The 20491-nt window shown below is 32.2% G+C and overlaps 3 protein-coding genes across 5 annotated transcripts in view; 1 reads left to right on the plus strand and 2 right to left on the minus strand.

Annotated features, from left to right (window-relative positions):
* Positions 1-790: 790 nt before the first annotated feature.
* On the minus strand, positions 791-11543 carry LOC132041101 (probable histone-arginine methyltransferase 1.3). 2 transcript variants are annotated; one of them, XM_059431877.1, is made up of 15 exons: positions 11216-11542; positions 9459-9521; positions 8745-8847; positions 7335-7478; positions 7028-7131; positions 6798-6896; positions 6548-6617; positions 5944-6040; positions 5237-5291; positions 4376-4459; positions 3250-3327; positions 2457-2560; positions 2201-2373; positions 1989-2119; positions 791-1081 (listed from the first exon to the last, which is right to left on the minus strand). In XM_059431877.1, exons 1-15 carry the CDS (start codon positions 11411-11413, stop codon positions 992-994), a joined length of 1593 nt encoding a protein of 530 aa, XP_059287860.1. In that variant the 5' UTR covers positions 11414-11542; the 3' UTR covers positions 791-991. The 2 variants fall into 2 exon arrangements, with proteins under 2 accessions (XP_059287860.1, XP_059287861.1); XM_059431878.1 differs by lacking the exon at positions 6798-6896 and having other exon boundaries at positions 11216-11543.
* Positions 7051-20491, minus strand: part of LOC132041100 (pentatricopeptide repeat-containing protein At4g32430, mitochondrial) — a 40547-nt gene continuing 27106 nt past the window's right edge. The window contains exon 2 of the mRNA XM_059431876.1: positions 7051-7162. The gene's annotated coding sequence lies outside the window, so the exon portion shown is untranslated. The remainder of the gene's footprint in view (positions 7163-20491) is intronic.
* Positions 14742-18531, plus strand: LOC132040328 (heat shock factor-binding protein-like). Of its 2 annotated transcripts, XM_059430969.1 has the most exons (5): positions 14742-14893; positions 17212-17265; positions 17691-17714; positions 17797-17839; positions 18100-18531. In XM_059430969.1, exons 1-5 carry the CDS (start codon positions 14891-14893, stop codon positions 18240-18242), a joined length of 267 nt encoding a protein of 88 aa, XP_059286952.1. In that variant the 5' UTR covers positions 14742-14890; the 3' UTR covers positions 18243-18531. The 2 variants fall into 2 exon arrangements, 1 of the variants encoding a protein (XP_059286952.1); XR_009410665.1 differs by lacking the exon at positions 14742-14893 and adding an exon at positions 15808-15881 and having other exon boundaries at positions 17797-18531.

Below are 20491 nucleotides of genomic sequence, written 5' to 3' on the forward strand. Positions count from 1 at the left end.
AATAAATTCTGTTATGACCTATGACTTGCTCATTTGGTAAGATTGTATAAGAATTGAAAAAGTTTTGATACTTTTCACAACTTGTGATTTTTATGTTTATAAGAAAAAATACAACTTAATAAATCCAAATTGCATGTCCAAACATGATTTCAAATCATGATTTCAAATCATGTCCAAACGGCTCCTTAGAAAAATAATGTGTATTTTGGTTGAACGAATTAGGTAAAACAATCCCTACTTAGTTGGCTTTTTTTCTGAAGTTTTTTCATATTATAAAGACTTATATCAAGATTCCATTTGGAAAAATTTTGAATATTGAAATTTGGTTCCACCTTGAACTTCCATTGCTGTGAAACCCAATATAGTGGCTAATCTACCATTCCATAAATAGATTTTCACTTTCATTCCAAATCATTTTCCAAATCCAATGCAATTATACATCAATTAATATGGTATCATAGTAAAATATGTACTTCATTTATTGTTTCTTAAAAAGCGTGTAAAGTTTATAAACGACAAGTAAAAGTGAATAGAGGGAGTAATATTTTAAAAAATCTTAAATGTCAAGCAAAATCTTGAATTCCTACATTTGGCTCACAACCTATGTTGCTAGAAATACTCCAAAAATAAAATACCACCGCACTCACCCGATCCTCCAAAAGCGCATTACTTTTTATAGAACCCATCAACACAGTGTGGTGACATTTTTAGAAAATCTGAGCAACATAGCCAACGTTAGAAAACCTTCACGTAAATGGCATTTGAAATTGGAAAACGACTGCACAGCTAATAACCACTTATGTCAAGTTTAATATGGAAGCATTCAACATGGAGTCTGCAAGTGTTTAGTGGAAAATACACTGGATGGTAAATCATTTAAGTCAGAACTTGGACTAACATAAAGATGCATGCTTTAGCTTAGCCAAGCACTAATAATGTTACACATGCAAGAGCACGTCGAGATGCACATCTCCCGAGTTGGATTTTTCTATCAGAGAGAATGTAGCTCAAGGCCTGAAGTCGGGGAGGGTGGTTGCATTAGGACTGAGCCGTCTTCATCCCGAGATGGAAATTGCATGTCCTGTTCAAGATAGAGAAGGTAAACTTAAGCTCACACTAACAGTTACAAAGATAAAATAGAACTTTGGCCAACCTATAAAGTTCTATGCTAAAGTTACAAACAAGTATTAGAGCTTTTGTTGCAAATCTAAAATGAACTAATGTGTAACAATTTAAGCTTTTATAGAAGATAGTGACAAACTTCAATGTGATCTTACATATGCAGAGGTCCAGAATTCAAATCTCCCACCACCCACAGTCAAAAAGAATTTCCATGTGTTTTGTCAAGAAAAAAGGTTGAGATCGCACATGACGGGGTGTGGTATCGACTAAAGTAAGTAAGGTAGCTGCTCTTTAACGTATTTTTTTTTTTTTAATAATCAAGAAATCCCCGAAGGCTCAGTTCAAAACTTGGTGGATAATTGGGCACGCTCCTCTGCCCTCATCTACTTAAGAACTTGAACTTTTGGATGTTAAGAAATTTAAAGAGCCTTTACATTAAGCACCTCCAGGAAACATCCAAATACGTATAAAAAAAAAATTAAAAAAATTCAGTTTAACCAAGAAGACGAAAGGATGGTGGCTTAGGGGCTCATTAGAATAAAAAAACAAGTTTAAGAAAAATTAATTAGATCAATCAAGCGTAAAAACACCCAAGCTGAAGTAGGCTCAGGATGTGGCTAAACTCACGCCATCATTTGTTTTATTATTATTTTTGGAAAAGGTAAGATGCCATCATTTGCTATTAATAGAAACCGATGCCTAAAACTACCATTGTAAAGGTGAGGCTTGAAAGAATTCAGTAAGAATCTCTATGCCTCAAATAATTTCAAATCATCACCAAAGGTTTATGTACACCTAGAAAACTTAGGGGGCGCGTGGAATCAGAGGGCTTGACAGAGAAAATTGTGATTATGAAAGCTGCAAACCTGTGTTTGTAATAGCTGGTTAGGTTGTTGATCTTGTGCTGATGAATATGCCTGGGGCTGGGACATCCGGTAGTACGGTTCCTTCAGATCAAGTTTAACAGATGATGTTTGGAGCATATCTCCAACAAGAGCTATACAAATTAATGACATGTTAGATTCTTGAAGAAATATCAGCAATCTTGACTTGACAGGAATTAGAGATAAAGACCCACCTGACAATGTTAGGTAAATGGTATAACTTTGTGCCTTATGGGCAACTAGGTGAAGCCGACCAGTTATCTCCTGTCCTGGCATGACATAAAGTGGTTGCGGTAAGACACACCGAAGCTGATACCAGTGAGTAGTTGGTGCACCCGGAGCAGTGGTCAGCCACCTTTGCACAGTGCTGCAGAAAGAGGAAACGATTTAGCAACAAAAGCAAAAAGACCAAGCGCCAGAACCAAGAGGATGACATTAACAAAAGTTTACCTTCCATTAAAAAGTACATCAAACCAGCAAGCAAGCCCATGAATTCTAGTGCTAACGGTAGAGAGAAATCTCAACGGGATGTCAATTTCATATAGATCCTCTTCCTGTAATACAGATGCGGGAAATATCATTTCATGGAAATAGTATGTTTCAACTACTTCTGGATAGAGTTAAATCTGATAACCCACAATTAAAGTGTAATTTCACTTCAGCTAAATCTTCCCTTAATTAACACCTCCCACTCCAACAAATTTTTCGTTCATTTCAAGAACTACCATAAAGAATATAATTGGAAAGCACATCAATAGTAGATTGGAAAAGCACACTCTACACCCTAAAGGTTACCGCTACCTCGTGTTTATGTTAACTTTATCTCTTTTCATGATTATCCATCGAATGTCACTATCTTAAGTACTGAAATCGAATCTCTAGAAAACATTTACTCAATTTTCATATAAAGAACAGAAACTGTATCTCTATACAGATTCTTTTTTTCAATAAAAACTGTCTTGGCCAGATAAAGACCTAATCTGCAGTGCATTTTAAGTCAAAATATGCATTTTTAAATTAGGAAACAGTATCCGTATAGTTTCCTCCCGTTCATTTCCTTTATATTTTAACCAAGTGAACCCCAAGTCAGTAAAGTGTTTTCTTTATCAAACATCACCATCCTTTATTGGATAGTGCTTTTCCTGTATTAGAAGGGGAAAAAAGGAATAGTAGGCCGCTAAGAATAAAGAATGCATCAACTTCATTTTCACATCATACAAATAAAATGTTGATCCAAAATTACCTTTACCGAACTGAAGTTTATCACATGGGAGACTGCAGGAGCTACCAATAATCTAGGATCAAAAGCATCAACAACGGGCTGCAAAAGGACAAGAATATCCAAAGAAAATGGAAAAAGAGTATGAGTCAGAAGCATGCATAACTCAAGCAAAATTATATCTAATATTTGAGCTTTGAATATAAATCACAAAATAGTTTCTTAAATCATTGACTCTGAATAAGCCCAAGCTCCAACTCACCCAAAAAGAAGTGGGGGGGTTGGGGTGTGGTACATAATGTGTTAGTATAATGAACTTTCAAGGAGTATTTTTGGTAGTTTAAAAAATCCCAAGAAAATATCTGAAAAGCCATTACAAAATACAGCGCTCTCATTCATGCCAAAAACCGAACTGCATTTAACACTAGTGTAAGCATAACAATATACGGACTTTGCCCTGGGAAGCACAACAACAACAACAAACCCAGTGTAATCCCACAAGTGGGGTCTGGGGAGGGTAGTGTGTACACAGACCTTACCCCTATCTTGAGAACGTAGAGAGGCTGCTGCCCCGGGGTTCAGCACCTAAACAATTAATGCAATGACCATAAAACATGCGATATAATCTAGATGAATGTCTTTAAATTTCCTCCTTTTTTAAAAAAATAAATAAAAAATAAGTGAGACTTGTACTGATAATTGCTCCAAGATAATGCATACAAGTGTATGTTGGGAGCTTTACAAAAACCCGGCCCCTAGCTGTTCTACTATGTTAGGTAGCCGAGGAATTCTGATAAACTATCAACATCATTATACATTTTGTGTATATTTTCCTTTTTACCCTCAAAACATCTATAGTTTTTAACTGACCAGCAGATACATGTAGTAGCAAGATGGAAGTCAAACAAAAGCGACAATTATGCAACACAGCTTTATATTCTGAAGATTCCATAGTGCAAATTGGATTTAGCATAGCATATTTAAAAGTAAAAGTAACTAATAAATGAGAGAATTCCACACAACAAGAAAATGGAACATTCAAGAAAGCTCTAAATGTGCTGTCAAGTCAAAGTGAAGTATTCATGGAAAAGACAAGTATGGTCACTAAAGCCGGTCTACATCAAGAGTTCCTAGTATTTGGTATATTGACCTGAGAAAAGTATCCTTGGTAAGCAGATCCATGCAAAGCTGTCAAATCAACCCCAAAGTAGTTTTGCTGCTGCCAAAAGGTAGCCTGGATGACAAGGAATAAAAATAGTATTAATACATTGACCCGCAGTTGAAAAAAATAAATAATGAAAATGATGATCACTAAATCATACCATTGAAAAGGAAGACATAAAGTCTATAAAAGCAAAAGAAACCCAAAGTGCAAACTATCAGACATTTGTAGAAGCTAGTGGTAAATGCTAGTAGTAAATGGAGACTGATTTTGGACAATGAGATCTTTGTCAATAAACTTTGCTTGAATAATTGAAACTTGTTAAAAAGAAAAAATGAAGATTTAAATTAGGCATCCACGGGGACCATGAAGCTTGAATACCAAAAGTTCTATTTGGCACACTCACTCACACTGATTTTAGATGGCATTCAATTTGTTTCTCTTATTCTCCTAATATCTACCCAGCCATGGAGTTCATAAGGTATTCCCCCTTAGCAATTGAGGTCTTATTCTCTCAAGAGCAAAAGATGAAAAAGAGTTCAGTGTTTTTCCTAGGCAAACTGCAAAAAGAACAACTGTACAGGAGGTCTACAATGCATTGAAGAAAATTTTCAGATTCTTCACTGGGAACACCAAAATTACAAACGAATACTAGCCACCACAACAACTACTACTACGCCTCAACAAACATCTTAAACCATTCAAAAACCTTTGTATGGCACAGAAACATGGTTTTCTTTCTCTCGGTTGGAGGGAAGCATGAAAGGGAGTTAGAGAAGAAAGGAGAAATTTTTAGAACAGAACAAACTCTGAGACCAAGAAGAAACGGTGATATAATCCACTGTGTACCTTATTTGCTATTTCCATATACAAAAATTCGTCACTAAATGGTGCCATGTGTATTCTACAAGAATAAAAGGAGATGTAAGCTAAAAATGAAAATAACATCATATCCAATACGAAACAAATAAAGGAAAATAATAAAAAGGTTACATGCTGGTTTATGTAATGCATGCTCAAGACACTTGATGGAATTTGTACAGAAAATGTAAATGCAACAAATAAAGAAAGGTAGAAAATACGCATTAGATTCAGCCCAGATGCTATGAGTAATCAGGCAAGCATGTGCAAAAGGAGGAAAAAAAAAAACTCTACAAAGGGGGGGGGGGGGGGGGGGAAGGACGGGGGAGAGATGGGGAATTATATCAACATACTCAAACTAATCCATTTAAGGAACAGGCTGCACTACTTTGTCAAGATGAAGAAAAAAATCATTAACAATGCAATTCACAACGTACTAATTTCATGTTTTATTTCTAAAAATTAACAGCCAACCCAATATTCCAGAAAGATAAGATAATAAGATAAAAGAATTAACAAAGAATATTAGCTTCATAGTTTTGGCATGACAAAGACATTTAAAGGGATAAGAACAATTTCAAAAAGTGACTATGAGAAACAACACCTTATAAGAAATTGCAGACATCATAATTGATTTGACAAGGCAAGGCTACTCATGTGCTGAATTAAAAAAAAAAAAAAAAAAAAAAAATTACCTTCCGACGCCGGGAAACATTTTTCCATTTTGAACAAGAAATCGGTCTCTTGCAATCACATAAGATTCCAACATTCTTTCATTAACTAACAATGTACCTGTAAGGTATAAGGACTGTGTCACTCACTCAGCAGGTTTAAGCATGTCTTTTTTGAATATTTTATTCATGGAATTCTGGTTATTCTGGATTAACGCGTTTTACCACATTTTGGAAGATTACAATCTTATTTTCCGCTTGAAACTGAAAAGAGCAACAAAATTCATATCACATGCAAAGTAAGAATGTCCAGTTAAATAAATGATAGCCCATTTTTTTCTTCTTCTCCATCCACACACACCCAGCTTTCTTTTTGCAGAATGTGGACTGCATTCGACTCGTAATGAACAAAGCAGCCACTCCTAGAGTTCTCTACAGCTTTGCACCCCCCCACCCCACAACCAATTTCAGTATTAAAAAAAAAAAAAAAGACGTAGATAAGTGACAGAACAAAAAGCATGTTGTTCAGATAACTAAAATGAAAACCTGAATTGAAAGAAAATAACAGAAATTTTTTCTGGGACTTAAAGAAGAAAGTCCAAGAATTGGCATTTTGAGACAAGCTTACCCATTGGCTCAGAGATCAAAATATCAGCTTTTTCAGGTAACTCTACATCTTCAACCTTTCCTTTGATTACCTAAACATCCATAGATGAAACATTAACAAAAGAAAAATAAGAAGCACTACCAAGATACTATATGAATATCGGATAGCCTTGGAAAAGACACAGGAAAAGGCAAAAGATCAATAAATCAATCAACAACACCTCAACCCAATACTAAGTGGAGTCAGATTAAACAAGTAAAAGAACACTTACTGTGATTCTTTCATTCAGTGATGGATTTCCAGCAATAAGTTTTCTTGCATAGTCGGCCATTTCAGAAGCCTCTATGGCATAAACATGCTTTGCACCAGCCTATGATGGTTTATGGATGTGAAGAGAGGTAAGGAAAAGAAAAGATACAGAGTAGAGATATCAGCATAACTGGCTGCCATGGTTGATATCATTATCGAAAAACACAAGATGCTTTGTTACAAATAGATCACCTGGGCTGCAAATAATGACAAAATGCCACTACCAGCACCAACATCAACCACTACGCGACCAAGAAAATCAGCACGGTTCTCAATTACAGCAGAATAATAGGTTCCTGCAAGTTTTCATGTTTGCCAAGTCATACTCTGCATAATGGGATCCATAACATTAAGAAATGCAAAAAGGGAAGAGTTCCATAACATTCTAGGAGCAACAAAAGAGAGCACATCATCTCATTGACACATTATGAACCTCCATAAGGAAATTCCCGGGTCATGATACAAGGGAAAAAATAGAAAATATCAAAGTTCAGAATACCTGTCCTTACAAAATCCTGCAACATATTCTGCTGATGTAATAGCTGCCCATAGTAGTGAAAGTACATTTTGGCAGAAGATGCCTCTATTTTGTCATCAAATTTGCTTTTTGAAGTTGATACTGCTCCATTTATCAAAGGACATTCTGAAAGAAAGACAAAAACAAGTTACATTTATACAAGTTCAGCATTATTTATTTTTAAATCAGCAATTTCATTAGCCCAATCTTGTGGTGCTTCTCGTGGAGTAAGAAACATCAGTTTAAAATCTTAAAAGATCAAAAAGCGGTTACATCACAGATTTCTTTTTCATTAAGTAATTACAATTAGCCTCACTGAGTAGAGCAGTATGACAAACATGTCCTTAAATGCAATTGATCTTACGTAATTAATTCATCATAAAATAGGAAAAGTTATGCTATTGTGAAACATTTCTAAGTTTTTGACAGGACCACGTTTTTTGTTTCTTTCTTATTTGCAGTAAAAGAAGTTCCCTTTTTATTTATACGAGCTAAAGAAAGAAAAATCATTAACTATATACTAAAAGGAGAACATACATGGAGAATCTCAGTAACATTTTTGAACTTTTGACTTTGTATACCTAGTTTAAGCTAAACATAATTAATACTGTATCTTCTTTTTCTTTTTTGATATGATAAACACAATCAAATATCTAAAACCAGCCTTTTCTCATAAGGAAGTCCAATATCTAAAACTAATAGTCAAAATTCTAACTTCTGTGGGGATTAAAAGCAAGTAGTTAGAAAAACTCAAGAAATGAATCAGTAATCCAAGAAGACCAATAGTAGAAGCTTGATGGCAATAACTAATCAAATGTTAATAACACTCGGCCGACTATAAAGCTCTTACTACCTCAGGACATGTTAGAAAAGTAACTACCTAGTCTATCCAATTCAATAACTATGCTTCCATCTCAAGACTACCTGCATTCTCCTGACAAGTGATACCTTGTATAGCTTACACAGACATTACTATTTATCAGTATTGGAGAAAGATTAACCAGCAAAGGATAAGCCATAAACAAAGTCCAGTGACAGTAAAGATTCTTTCCAAAACACTTCAAACATTCACAATTCGGTAGCTAAGTAAAAAATGTCACATTGAGAATGGTATCTAAGTAAAAAATGTCACGTTGAGAATGGTATCTAAGTAAAAAATGTCACGTAGAGAATGGTATCTAAGTAAAAAATGTCACGTAGAGAATGCTATCAAATAGCTGTTATTTTACCATACAGAACCATGAGACTAGCATCTCAGCAATCAGACAACTGCAAAGAATCAACATGAAAATTCAACAAACAAGACAGTTATTGGAGAGGAGAATGTGGCTACTCCACAACGTGGCATGGAAACTTGGTACAGAGCAATTGCAGACATACACCAAAACAGACCTTGAACAACCACTTCCTTCTTCCATTGCTCAAATGCACAATGGAAGGTCCTACTTTCCTCCTCGTTTCTAAATTGAATGGAGATTCCCCTTGAATATGTTTTCTGGTTCAAAAGACCAAAGTTAATGCATAACAATAATATTACATCAAATTCCACAAACATATTCCAAGAGAAATTTAAAATAAGTACCTTTAACTTTTTTTTCCAGGACAAGATAAGTGATGTATAACAAACACAAATATTTTTGCATAGAAGCAACTGTCTAATCCTAATGCAACACGTTATTATTAATGTTACATTGAACACAAACTTGCAGTATTACATGTTCTCAGCATTATGCAGAGCAGTGCTTGGTCATCTACACACAAATATATGAGCATGAGATTCATGGAGCCTGCATAGCCTAATAGATAATCTTATAATAGTAATGCAACTATGGTAGGTTGTCGTCAGGCCAATCAACCAAAAAGTTGCTCCAGATAAGGTTTTGTTGTTTCTTGCTAATCAAAAATAAATGACATTGAAGCATCCCCAATGGTCTGTTCATTCTGTTGATGGTATAACATACACCACAATAATCAGCATAGACAAAACGTAATGCAACATTTCTAGAAATCCTTACAGGACTGAATAGGACTTTAAATTGCAGGTAGAAAACAGCTAATCCGTCAAATATCAATATATAATACTACCTTATGAGCTCTAAATCATACCTCTTTATTGGCTTCAGAAGCTTCAGATATGCATAGAGATTCAGCAGGGCCTACTTTGAATAACTGGAAAAAAGAGAGAAGAGCCAAAGCTAAGATAATGCCCCTCAAACACATAGCTCCAGTTAAATTCCTAATGAGTATCAGTTAAAAAAATATCATCTTTTCAGTTTTATAGTCATTCTGTTTGGTTACTAGAAAAACGTGAGAGAAATGTATAAAACGTTAAATTCACCGGAAGTTTAACAAATTCATAAGATTATTCATGCATTTGCAACTTCATGACACCTTTTAAGTTAGTCAAAAAATGCAGAAAATGTGAGAACCAAAAGACCACCATCATTATTACTTCATCCTTTTCATTCATTAATAACATGATTTGGTGATTCAAATGGCTTTATTAACTTTATGAATTATGATCTTTATAGTATCTTTATGCAGTTTCTAAATATACAGTCGATTACGTAAAATAAATTAAAAAAATTGTCATTCATAGTTTTTAACGTAGTTTTTAATAATTAACTTTTTAATCAAACTCTTTGATTTCCTTTCTGCTCCAATTGGACCTGTTCCATTAACACATGGAAAAAAACAAATGATTCAAACGGCCTTTTTAACTTAAAATTTGGTTCTATGTAGTATTTTTTTATGTAGTTTCTAAATACACAGTACATTATGTAGTTTTTAAATAATTTTTTTATCAAATTCCTCGACTCTGTTCGGCTCTATATTTTCAATCATACACGAAAGAAAACAAATGATATAAGCAAAATTCATAAAATATCATGAATGAAAATAAATAATGAGTATGAGCAAAATTCATTAAAAAAAAATATGATTACTAGTTTTTTTTCATTAATTTTTTTTTTATCAAATTCCTCGACTCCGTTCCGCTCTATTTGGACCTATTTCAATTCATATATGAAAAAAAAATGATATAAGCAAAATTCATTTAAAAGAAATTGTGATTACTAGTTCTTTTTTTAATTAATTTTTTTATCAAACTCCTCGATTTCCATTCTGCACTATTTAGACCTGTTTCATTCATACATGAAACAAAAAAAAAAAAATTACGAATGATATATGAAAATTCATAAAAATGAATGCAAAATTCGTAAAAAGTAACCCTTGAATTAATAAAAAATGTGATTACTTGTTTGCTTTTTAAATTTTTTTTATCAATAATTAATATGCAAAATTTAAAACAAACACTAAAAAACGAATGATATATGCAAAATTCATAAAAATGAATGATATAAGCCAAATTCAATTAAAAAAAACTAACAAAACACTAAAAAAAAACGAATGATATAAGAAAATTCATAAAAGAAAAAAAAAACACTAAAAAATGAATGAGAAATGCAAAATTCATTAAAAAAAAAACAACTAAAAACGAATGAGATGCACAATTCGTAAAAAAGAAAAAACACTAAAAAAAAAAAAAACCTAAAAATACGAATGAAAAATGCAAAATTCATAATTAAAAAAAAAACACTCAAAATACGAATGAGAAATGCAAAATTCATTTAAAAAAAAAAAAACTCAAACGAATTATAATATGCAAAATTCATAAAAATGAATGATATAAGCAAAATTCATAAAAATGAAATGATATAAGCAAAATTCATTACAATGAAATGATATATGCAAATTCATTTTTAAAAAAAAAACACTAAAAAAGCAAAATTCATTTTTTTTAAAAAAAAATTAAAATATGCAAAATTCATAAAAAGGAAATGATATATTTCATAAAAACTTACTTGGCAAGTTGGAAGGTTAAACACAATGACGTCACTTGAGTCGGTATCCGGTCCAAACCGGAGCTCCGTTGAACCGGATTCTAACCCGAACCGAGCAAAAACCGGTTCGGTTTTCGCAAACAACGAAGTCGAAGAAGAACTTGTAAGCTCCGATACAGATAAAACCAAAAATTGCTGCTGTTTTTTATTTTCCTCCATTAAAAACAAATATTCAAAGTAAAATTAAGGCGAATGAGTGAAAATAGAAAGGTTAAAGGAGAGTGACGTTAGGGTTTTCAGTGCAAAGTGAAGGTCTAAAAATGGCGCCGCCGCAATTCCCTTTTTTTTAATTTTATTTATATACTAAAATGAATGATATCTTTTTTAAATAAATGACCTCTTTCTTAATTTATAAATAAATTTAATAATTTATAGCTATATAAATTTTTAAGGCTTATTTTAAATTATAAGTTTAAAAGTTTTTTCTCTTTTTTTAAATGTATGAAAATAGATTATTTAAATTAAAATGGAGGGAGTATAATATTCACTCTGTTTTAATTTATGTGAACCATTTGATTGGTTAAAAAAGTCATAAATTTTAAAAAAAATTACCTATATTTTTAATTATAAATGTCCAGTTAAATTATTTTTAAATATAAAATGAAATTTTTTAGAATTAATAAGAAAATGGATTCAGTAAAATTGAATGAGAGGGAGTAGAAATTTAAAAAAAAAAAAAACATAATAATAGTTCTTTTGTCAAAGGAGAATCTAGTTTTCCTTGTTACTCCCGGCAGACGTTTGGACTTTGGACAGCATTTGTCGGGTAATTTACATAAAATTTCAACTTTATATTGTGATTTGAAAATTCAAATCATATAAAAAGTAATAATTTGAGATTTCAAAATATTATTTTAAATTTTTTAAATATAAAATTTGACTATAAGTTTATATTTTGTATTAATTTTGCTCACCTTCTAGTATCGTATTAATTTTGTTATAAATTATGATTTGCTCATTTTGATAAGATTGTATAAGAATTTAGAAAGTTTTAATGATTTTTATAACTTGTAGGGTTTTTATCTCTATGAGAAAAAATACAACTAAACGAGTCCAAATTGCATGTCCACATAAAACGTCAACTTCAAATCATCGTGATTTCAAATCACTGATTTCATATCATGATTTCAAATCATGTCCAAACGGCGGCCTAGTACTTTTACTCTAGTTGTTACAATATTGTTTCATTATGTATTGTACTGCATTATATTTTATTGTATTGTATTATATTGTTCAAATGAATATAATATTTGGATAGATTGTATTATTTCTCGTCGTTATATAATGTCTCACATCAACAATTTTGAAGGATAAACCTACAGAAAAAAGTAGGGTATGGGGTAGAACTATTGTAAAAAGGTAGGATAAATGCTAAAATAAAATTATTAGATAACAAATAAAGACAAAAGAGAAAAAATAATAAGGTAACGACGAGATAACACCAAATCAGTGTTACATAAATGGGACTTTTCGTCGTTACGTAACAATAAATTTAAGAATACAAATAATAAAATTAAAGTAACAATCAAAACAAATATTGTATTTAAACTAACAACATAATACCAATACAATAGGTAACAACCATCCAAACAAGCTGTTAGTAGTAGTAGGACTTTTTCAAAATTTGTTTTTTAAGTGCTAGTTTGGTCATAACTCATAGATAGTTTGCACTTATTTTCGGATTATTATTTCGGAAAATTGTTTGCACATAAAATTGCTATAATTTTTCATAATTCAACTTCAACTTGAATTTTTGAAATTTTTAGAATTCGAAAAGCTCCAAAAAACTATTTTTACAACTTTCACTTCAAATTACTCACAAAGAATAAATGAACCACTCCAATTTATTCACTTAATTAAGCAGAGAACTTTTGTAGCGTTTGCGTAAAATAAAAAAGTATTTTTAAGAACTTATTTTTAAGTCAAAATAATAAAAATAAGTCAAAAGTCCTTTTGACTTATAAATCATAAGTTACAAGCCCATTCAAATAGGCTCTAAACCGAAAACATATTTTAGAGATTAAAAACAACAACAACATTATCTTTTATTTGTTATCATGAAATGTATCGGCAAGAATTATTTTATGCTTGCAAAATCCTTAAAACAACAATAACATATCTAGTGAAATCTCATAATGTAGGGTCTCACGAGGGCAAAGTGTACCCAGACCTTATCCCTGTCTTGGAAGGTAGGGAGCCTGTTTCCGAAAGACCCTCGGCTCAAGAGAAAACATGACCAAAAAAGGTCAGATAAGGACAAGCTATTCAAAACAGTATGAAAATGAAACTAACGAAAAAAAAAAAAAAAAAAAAAAAAAACCATGATAAAGCGGGAGAATGTTACACCTCAGTTTTTTTTTTCGCGTCGTTCGTATTGTAAGTTAACTAATGTAAGCTCGGAGGAGTCATGAATACGGATGGTATTAAATAAATGAAAGAAGTAGCATTAGCTATCACACATGAATAACACAGGCTTAATGCATATGCGCCCCCTAAACTTGTCCTTTTTTTTATTTTGGCACCTCAACTAAATATTGTTCCTATCGAACCCCTGAACTTGACCTCAAGTGTGCTTATCAAACACAATCCGACTTACATAGCATATATGGTGAGTTTCATTTTTTTTAGGGTTGCGCCTGAATGTCAATCACATCCTACTTGAAAAATTCAACCAATTAAAATACCCACACATTTTAATTATACACATGAATAGGAAGAAATGTGCTCTGTGTTATACAAGTGAAGAACCATAACGAACCAATCAAATAACAAAGAAAGCGGTAATAAGAAATCAAAATTGAAAACTAAAAGCTTAAAAAACCAAAGGCGAAAATAAAAATCCACAATTGGGAAATAAACACCGGAAACTAAACGGAAAATCAAAAAGGCGAAAAATAAGAAACCAAAAAATCGAAAACTAAAAAACCAAAACCAAACTTAATATCTGATGTGTATAATTAAAAAGGGTGGGATATTTTAATTGGGCAAAAACAACAACAACATTATCTTTTATTTGTTATCATGAAATGTATCGGCAAGAATTATTTTATGCTTGCAAAATCCTTAAAACAACAATAACATAGGCTACAAAGGTCCTCGCCCTCTTAGGCACATGATTCTAAAGATTTAATCTCAAAGTGGTACTAAAGATTAGGCAGAAGAAGAACTAGAACTAGAATTCTTCGCTTTGAATTTTTTACTTAGGATTTCATTGATATTCACACGCACGGCTAAAAAAATGAAACTCACCATATATATTATGTAAGTTGAATTGTATTTGATAAACACAGTACTTAATGCCAAAATCAGAGGTTCAATAGGAACAATACTTAGTTGATGTGTTAAAATGAAAAAAAAAATTAGCCCATATGCATTAAGCCAATAACATAGTATTAAATCCTTAAAAGAATTTAAACAAAGTTTACTCTCATTTATTGCAAGCGAATCTAAACGAGTTTTTCTCTAATTATGGTGACTTGTACGGGTCGGGTCGGGTCATAATAACCCGCTAGATCATTTCAAAATTCAAATTATCGTTTTTTTCTTTTTTTCTCCCTTTCATTTCGACCTTTCAATTTTTAGGGCTCCCAAATTAAGCAAATTGCTCTCTCTATATCATCACAATTCTGAACAAAAATGGTAAATTCATTTCTCTATCAATTCTAATTTTCAGATTAATTGAATAAATCCAAGAAAAAAATTACTTTTTTGCTCTTTTTTTAATCTATTTGCATTTTGATCTATTCTCTGTTCAATTAAGTGAATAAATTAAAAAAAAAAAAAAAACTTTTTTGCTCCTTTTTTGAATCAGATATAGGGTTTATAACTAATTCTATTTGCAGTTTGATTTATTCTCTTAATTAAGTGAATAAATAAAAAAGTTACTTTTGCTCTTTTTTTGAATCAGATATAGGGTTTATAACCAATTCTATTTTTATATAATTCTCTGAATGAATAAATATTTAAAAAATTGTTTTTATTTTTGTGATTTTTTTAATCATTTAGAAATTTATATTGCAATTCTGAAGATTTAATAATTAATCTCTGCTTAATTAAGTGAATAAATAAATAAATAAAAGTTACTTTTTTGCTCTTTTTTGAATCAGATATAGGGTTTATAACTAGTTCTATTTGCAAAACACTTTGAGATTTTTAAATAAATAAAAAGTTGCCTTTTTTGCTCAGTTTTGAATCAGATTTAGGGTTTATAATCAATTCTATTTGCATTTTGACTATTCTCTGTTCAATTAAGTGAATAAATTTAAAAAAAAAAAAAACTTTTTTGCTCTTATTTTGGAATCAGATTTAGGTTTTATAAACAGTTTTATTTGCATTTTGATCTATTCTCTTAAATAAGTGAATAAATAGAAAAAAAAGTTACTTTTTTGATCTTTTTTTAAAATCAGATTTAGGGTTTATAACCAATTCTATTTTTATATAATGGGAATGAATAAATATTTACGCTATTGCTGCTTTTATTTCGGTGTGATTTGTTTTAATCATGTAGAAATTTAAGCAATTATGAAGATTTAAAAATTTAAATCCGTGAAATTCCTTCTTTTTTTTTTTTTTCAAGCTAAAGGAGGACTCGGGTTGAAGGAATTTGTGGTTATTGAGCACATTAAGGGTGAGTTTGGTATGATGGTAAATGTTCATATATTCGAAGCAAAACACTGTGAGATTTTTTAATTCGGAGTGCAACTTCCACACTTTGGCTGGGAATTGTCCATGGCATTGACAAAATTCCCATTTTTATAAAAAACTAAAAACTAAAATAAAAATATGATTTAATGGGGGGTAAGTAGGCAGCAACGGAGCCACGTAGGGTCGAGGGGGTTCGTCTCTTCGGCGGCAAATTGTTGGTTAAAATTATTTTTTATGTATATATAGTAGATGTTGAACCCCCTTTGGCTTCTTCGTGTGTTTACTTCTTCATATTTTGAACCCCTTAGTGGAAATAGGGCTCCGTCTCTTGTGTGTGTGGGTTGGGGGGTTGGCTGTGGGCTGGAGTGGTTGGGTGGACAGTCGGGGGTGGGTTGGGGATGCTTGTCTATATCCATATCATTCTATTTGCAATGATGTCAATTGTCTTTTGAGGCAAATAAGAGGTTCTCTAACTTCCACACTTAATCTAATTGTCCATGCATTGACACTCAAATCTTTAACAAAACTAAAGACTGATGACTAACAATTGATTTAATGTAAGTCCAAACAGCAACGACTTAATCTCAACTAGCTGTCGCCTACTTATTTTTTCTAGTCTATCTCTTGGATATTGGATAATATGGTTGTTATGAAACTCGTAGAGTTTACAATGCACTGCTGATATTACTTTATTAATACAAATGAAAATTATACCACTTCTCTATAATGTCTGAATTACGAGTATAGATCTATGTTGGATGTGTCAAAAGGTTTGTGGGAGTGCATTCTGAATCATCTAGTTCCTTATGAAGTCAGGGATATGGTACTTGTGTTCATTTTGAAACTTGTATAGCTTACAGCTTTGTCGTCATGTCTATTTTGTCCCGAGACTACTTTGTACTCCCTTGTTGGGTATCTTTGTTTAGCATTTCTTTATGTCATGGTTATAATTTCAATAACAAGTTATAATTTCAATAACAATTCCGTGCTTTGAATACTTGGAAAAGAATTGGTGTAGCAAGCTCTTTGAGCCACTTCATTTTGATGTCTAATCAGCTGCCTTGAAGAATTAAACTTAGTGATCATGCAAGTCAAGATAAATATGTTCTTGGGCATTGAATATCTTGATGAAAGTAGTCCATGTGAAAATAGAGGTCGGGTCATTTGATTAATTTATCCAGACCCTTCTCCTCTCTCTCTATTTTTACATATCTTTAGATCTGTAGTTTGTTTCATTTAGATGCGTGTTCATCTGCTTCTGAGCTGCTTTATTGGCACTCTTCTAAGTGTAAGCTATCACAATTTTCTGGCAGGATGGGCATGATGGAGATAATTCAAAACAAAGCACTGCTGATATGACTGTGTTTGTAAGTTTTCTGGCAAAGACAACTCGAATTTCCTTAATTGATGTTAAGCGGCTTAATCTCACTCTTCTGCATTCGCTAACAATATCTAAAGTTTCTAGTCATCTCAACCTGTTCACCACTGAGTTATTGAAGCGTGATTACATGGAAAGTTGGAATCAAAAGTTATTTTTTTTTCCAATGGAATATTACTCGTTTGTACGATCTTTTCATCATCAAATTATAATTTCTCGATTCATAATATGGCTTTAGCATGATGCTAATACCATGACGTTTAGATAAATTTTCATGCACTTTGCCATATTATACGTTTGGTGTCACTATCCCTTTTTCAGTCTCTGACAGCTTTCACTAGCACATCATTTACAGAAATTAGAACATGCATTTATGCTGGCTAACTCTTACTATCGTCCTTCCTTCTCTTCCAGGTCCAGAATCTTCTTCAGCAAATGGTGAGTCCAGTCACTCTGCAACCCCTTGGATTCTTCACAAGTATCAATTAGAATTATCTAACCAATATTTTTCTCTTTGCAGCAAACCAGATTTCAGACAATGTCTGAATCAATTATCTCAAAAAATATCCTTTCTTTAATTTGATGTTCCCTATTTGATTCAATAGTTACTAACTTTAGTGTCATATAAAATGCATTTACTTATATGTAGCATTTAATAGAACTCTGAATTCAAGAATGTGTTAACTGCGCTCTTGGTTCTGAGGCTCTTGAGTGGCTCATCGTTTACTGTTTCAATTTTGTCTTTATATTGTAAATGGCGTCTACCTCTCTATTATTAGATCAAGCTTGAACAAAGTATGTTTAGTCCTTGACAAAGCTGCACTTGACGAGATGGGAAACCGGATTGATGAACTTGAACAGAGCATCAATGATTTGAGAGGTGAAATGGGTCAAGATGGTGCTCCATCACCTTCAGCATCTTTGAAACCGAAAGAGGAACCGAAGACAACGGATGATAGTGCATAAGCAAATGATGATACTTCAAGTTGGCTTTGGAGCCAATTAGCCATGTTTGTTACAATTGCTTAGCTTTGAAAGTCTTGTCCCATTATGTCTATTATGAAATTTGGTTTGTAATATGATACATATACTATGTACATGGTGTCTTGGGTTGAATGATTTTGACCTCCGCAGGTAGAATGATTTTGACCTGTGTTATTGGTCATTGTTGAGGTTATCAAAATATGCTTTTACAAGTGGATTTGATTTAGAAATACTTTAATTTATACATTTCCGTCAAAGAGTTATTTGTTGAGATTTGTGCCTTCAGTAAAGGTGCTAAATTTGAATATCTACACGTTATTTTCTCTTTTTTTTTTCTACTTGTTTTGTACAATCTTCCTCTCTTTGTATCTTCTGTTAGATTTCGGGCCAAATTTACCCCTGGACTTCGAAAGATTGTTTATATTTACCTTCCGTAGCTTTCGCATAAATTTGCCCTCGACGTTAGCCTTTGGGTCACATCTACTCCTCCTAACGGAGCAAAGGTCCCATGCAAAGTACAAAGGCAAATTTTGCCTGAAGTTTAGTTTATCTATACTAATTTTTTGCCTATAAATATAGAGTCGGACAAGAAAATATTGAATTTTGATGAACTCGCAAACTCGTGCATGTATATAGTGTTGTGGGTGGATGCTGACTCAAGAATGCAGGAACAAGTACTGATTGAAGGACATGCCGAAACTCCATGATGGATCATGTACGTTATCATACTTTATAAGATTCCATCTACTTTTAAGACAAGTAATTGACTACTTTAATTAACTATTTAACATAACAAAACCTGTGCTAGGAAATTATAGCATTTATGTGACAAATTATGGTGTTTGAGTTGAAATAAGCAGCTAATTAAAATGGTACTAAGTTGCATATCATGTAATGTGCTAAAACAATCTACATATAAGTATGTATACATATTAAGTTTCGAACCCATTAACTCAAATGGTCAGTTAGTTTAGCGGTATCTCGAACCTATAATATTCTGAATTCGTCTCTGGATACTAATGCTTTTAAGTTTTTAGATATATCCCATCTTTATGCTTTAATTCTTTTCTCATTCTGGCATTCTATGATTAGATGATTGATATTATAACTTGTGTGGTTAGGATATTTAATTACCAATTATAGCTTATTTTGTCAGTTATTGTTGTCTTATCTATTTTTGAATTATTGAATGATGATTCATTTTCCATATACTGAAGTTCATCTCTTTAATTAAATACAGCTATAAAGAATCTTTTAATATCCGTTTATGCATGGAATTAAGATGAATTTGCATGGGGTTGTTTGAAAAGAAACATGTTTGGCATGTAGTTAGGTGTCAAAATCAATTATTTGTACTTATATAGTCGAAATTTTAGGAGCTGATCCGTGATTTAATTTAATGTATTTAATCTTTAAGATTCTTAATATTGCGTTCTTGCCACTTAACCAAGCTCTGGAGCTAAGTGTATGCAGATTTACTTAAGGATGATCGTTTTTGTAGAATTAATCACTTTTCTCTATAAATAAAACACTGATGTTTAAGTATTTTTTCCATAAAAGGAGTTAAAACTGAAAGTTGTTATGATGACCCGTTTTTATAAAGTATAGATGTAAGAAATAAGGCATTAAATAGTGATTAGGCTGTTGATGAAGCAAATTATTCGAATAACATTTTTTTTTTCTGTTTTAATAAATGAAAGATGAGGAAAAGGAGAAAAACACAAGTATATGAGAAAAAAAGGGACTAAAAGTGGAGAATCTACTATGTCAATATAGGTGTGGAAGCGAGGCGAATTCAAGATTTATACTGGGTGAATTTAGAACGAGTATCGTTGTGTTATGTGTATATAGTTTTTTGTTTGCATATGTATACATAGTTCAAGCTGAGCGGTGAGTTCAGTTAAACGACCAGTGACAAAGCTAGGAATTTCACTGAGGGTGTTCAGGATTGAATAGACATGTAGAAAAAAAATAACATTTGACCTGTATTAGCAGTATAATGTTCCGATAAAGGGTGTCCAACTGATCACCCTTTACCGGCTGTAGCTTGACCCTGCATGAAACACGCCGTAGAACCACTTTTTCATTGAAATAAGATTATGTCCTCCAGAGGTATTGGTAATCCTGATTATAATTTTTCGACAGAGGATATTCAACTGACCACCTTTTCTCGGTTGTAGCTCGCCCCTATATAAAACTAGCCCTATATCTGTTTCTTTATTGAAGTAGGG

The sequence above is a fragment of the Lycium ferocissimum genome, chromosome 12 (genome assembly GCF_029784015.1).
Source record: "Lycium ferocissimum isolate CSIRO_LF1 chromosome 12, AGI_CSIRO_Lferr_CH_V1, whole genome shotgun sequence".
In the NCBI taxonomy this organism is placed as follows: Eukaryota; Viridiplantae; Streptophyta; class Magnoliopsida; order Solanales; family Solanaceae; genus Lycium; species Lycium ferocissimum.

Bases quoted from the DNA above. Each gene is read 5' to 3' on its own strand.
- LOC132041101 (XM_059431877.1), bottom strand. From the start codon at position 11,413: ATGGAGGAAAATAAAAAACAGCAGCAATTTTTGGTTTTATCTGTATCG. The intron at 2,374-2,456 runs GTAAACTTTTGT...CTCTTTCTGCAG, and splicing joins GATGTACTTTTTAATGGAAG to CACTGTGCAAAGGTGGCTGA. The intron at 2,120-2,200 runs GTGGGTCTTTAT...TAATTTGTATAG, and splicing joins CATTTACCTAACATTGTCAG to CTCTTGTTGGAGATATGCTC.
- LOC132040328 (XM_059430969.1), top strand. The intron at 17,715-17,796 runs GTGAGTCCAGTC...TTCTCTTTGCAG, and splicing joins AGAATCTTCTTCAGCAAATG to CAAACCAGATTTCAGACAAT. The intron at 17,840-18,099 runs ATATCCTTTCTT...ACAAAGCTGCAC, and splicing joins TGAATCAATTATCTCAAAAA to TTGACGAGATGGGAAACCGG.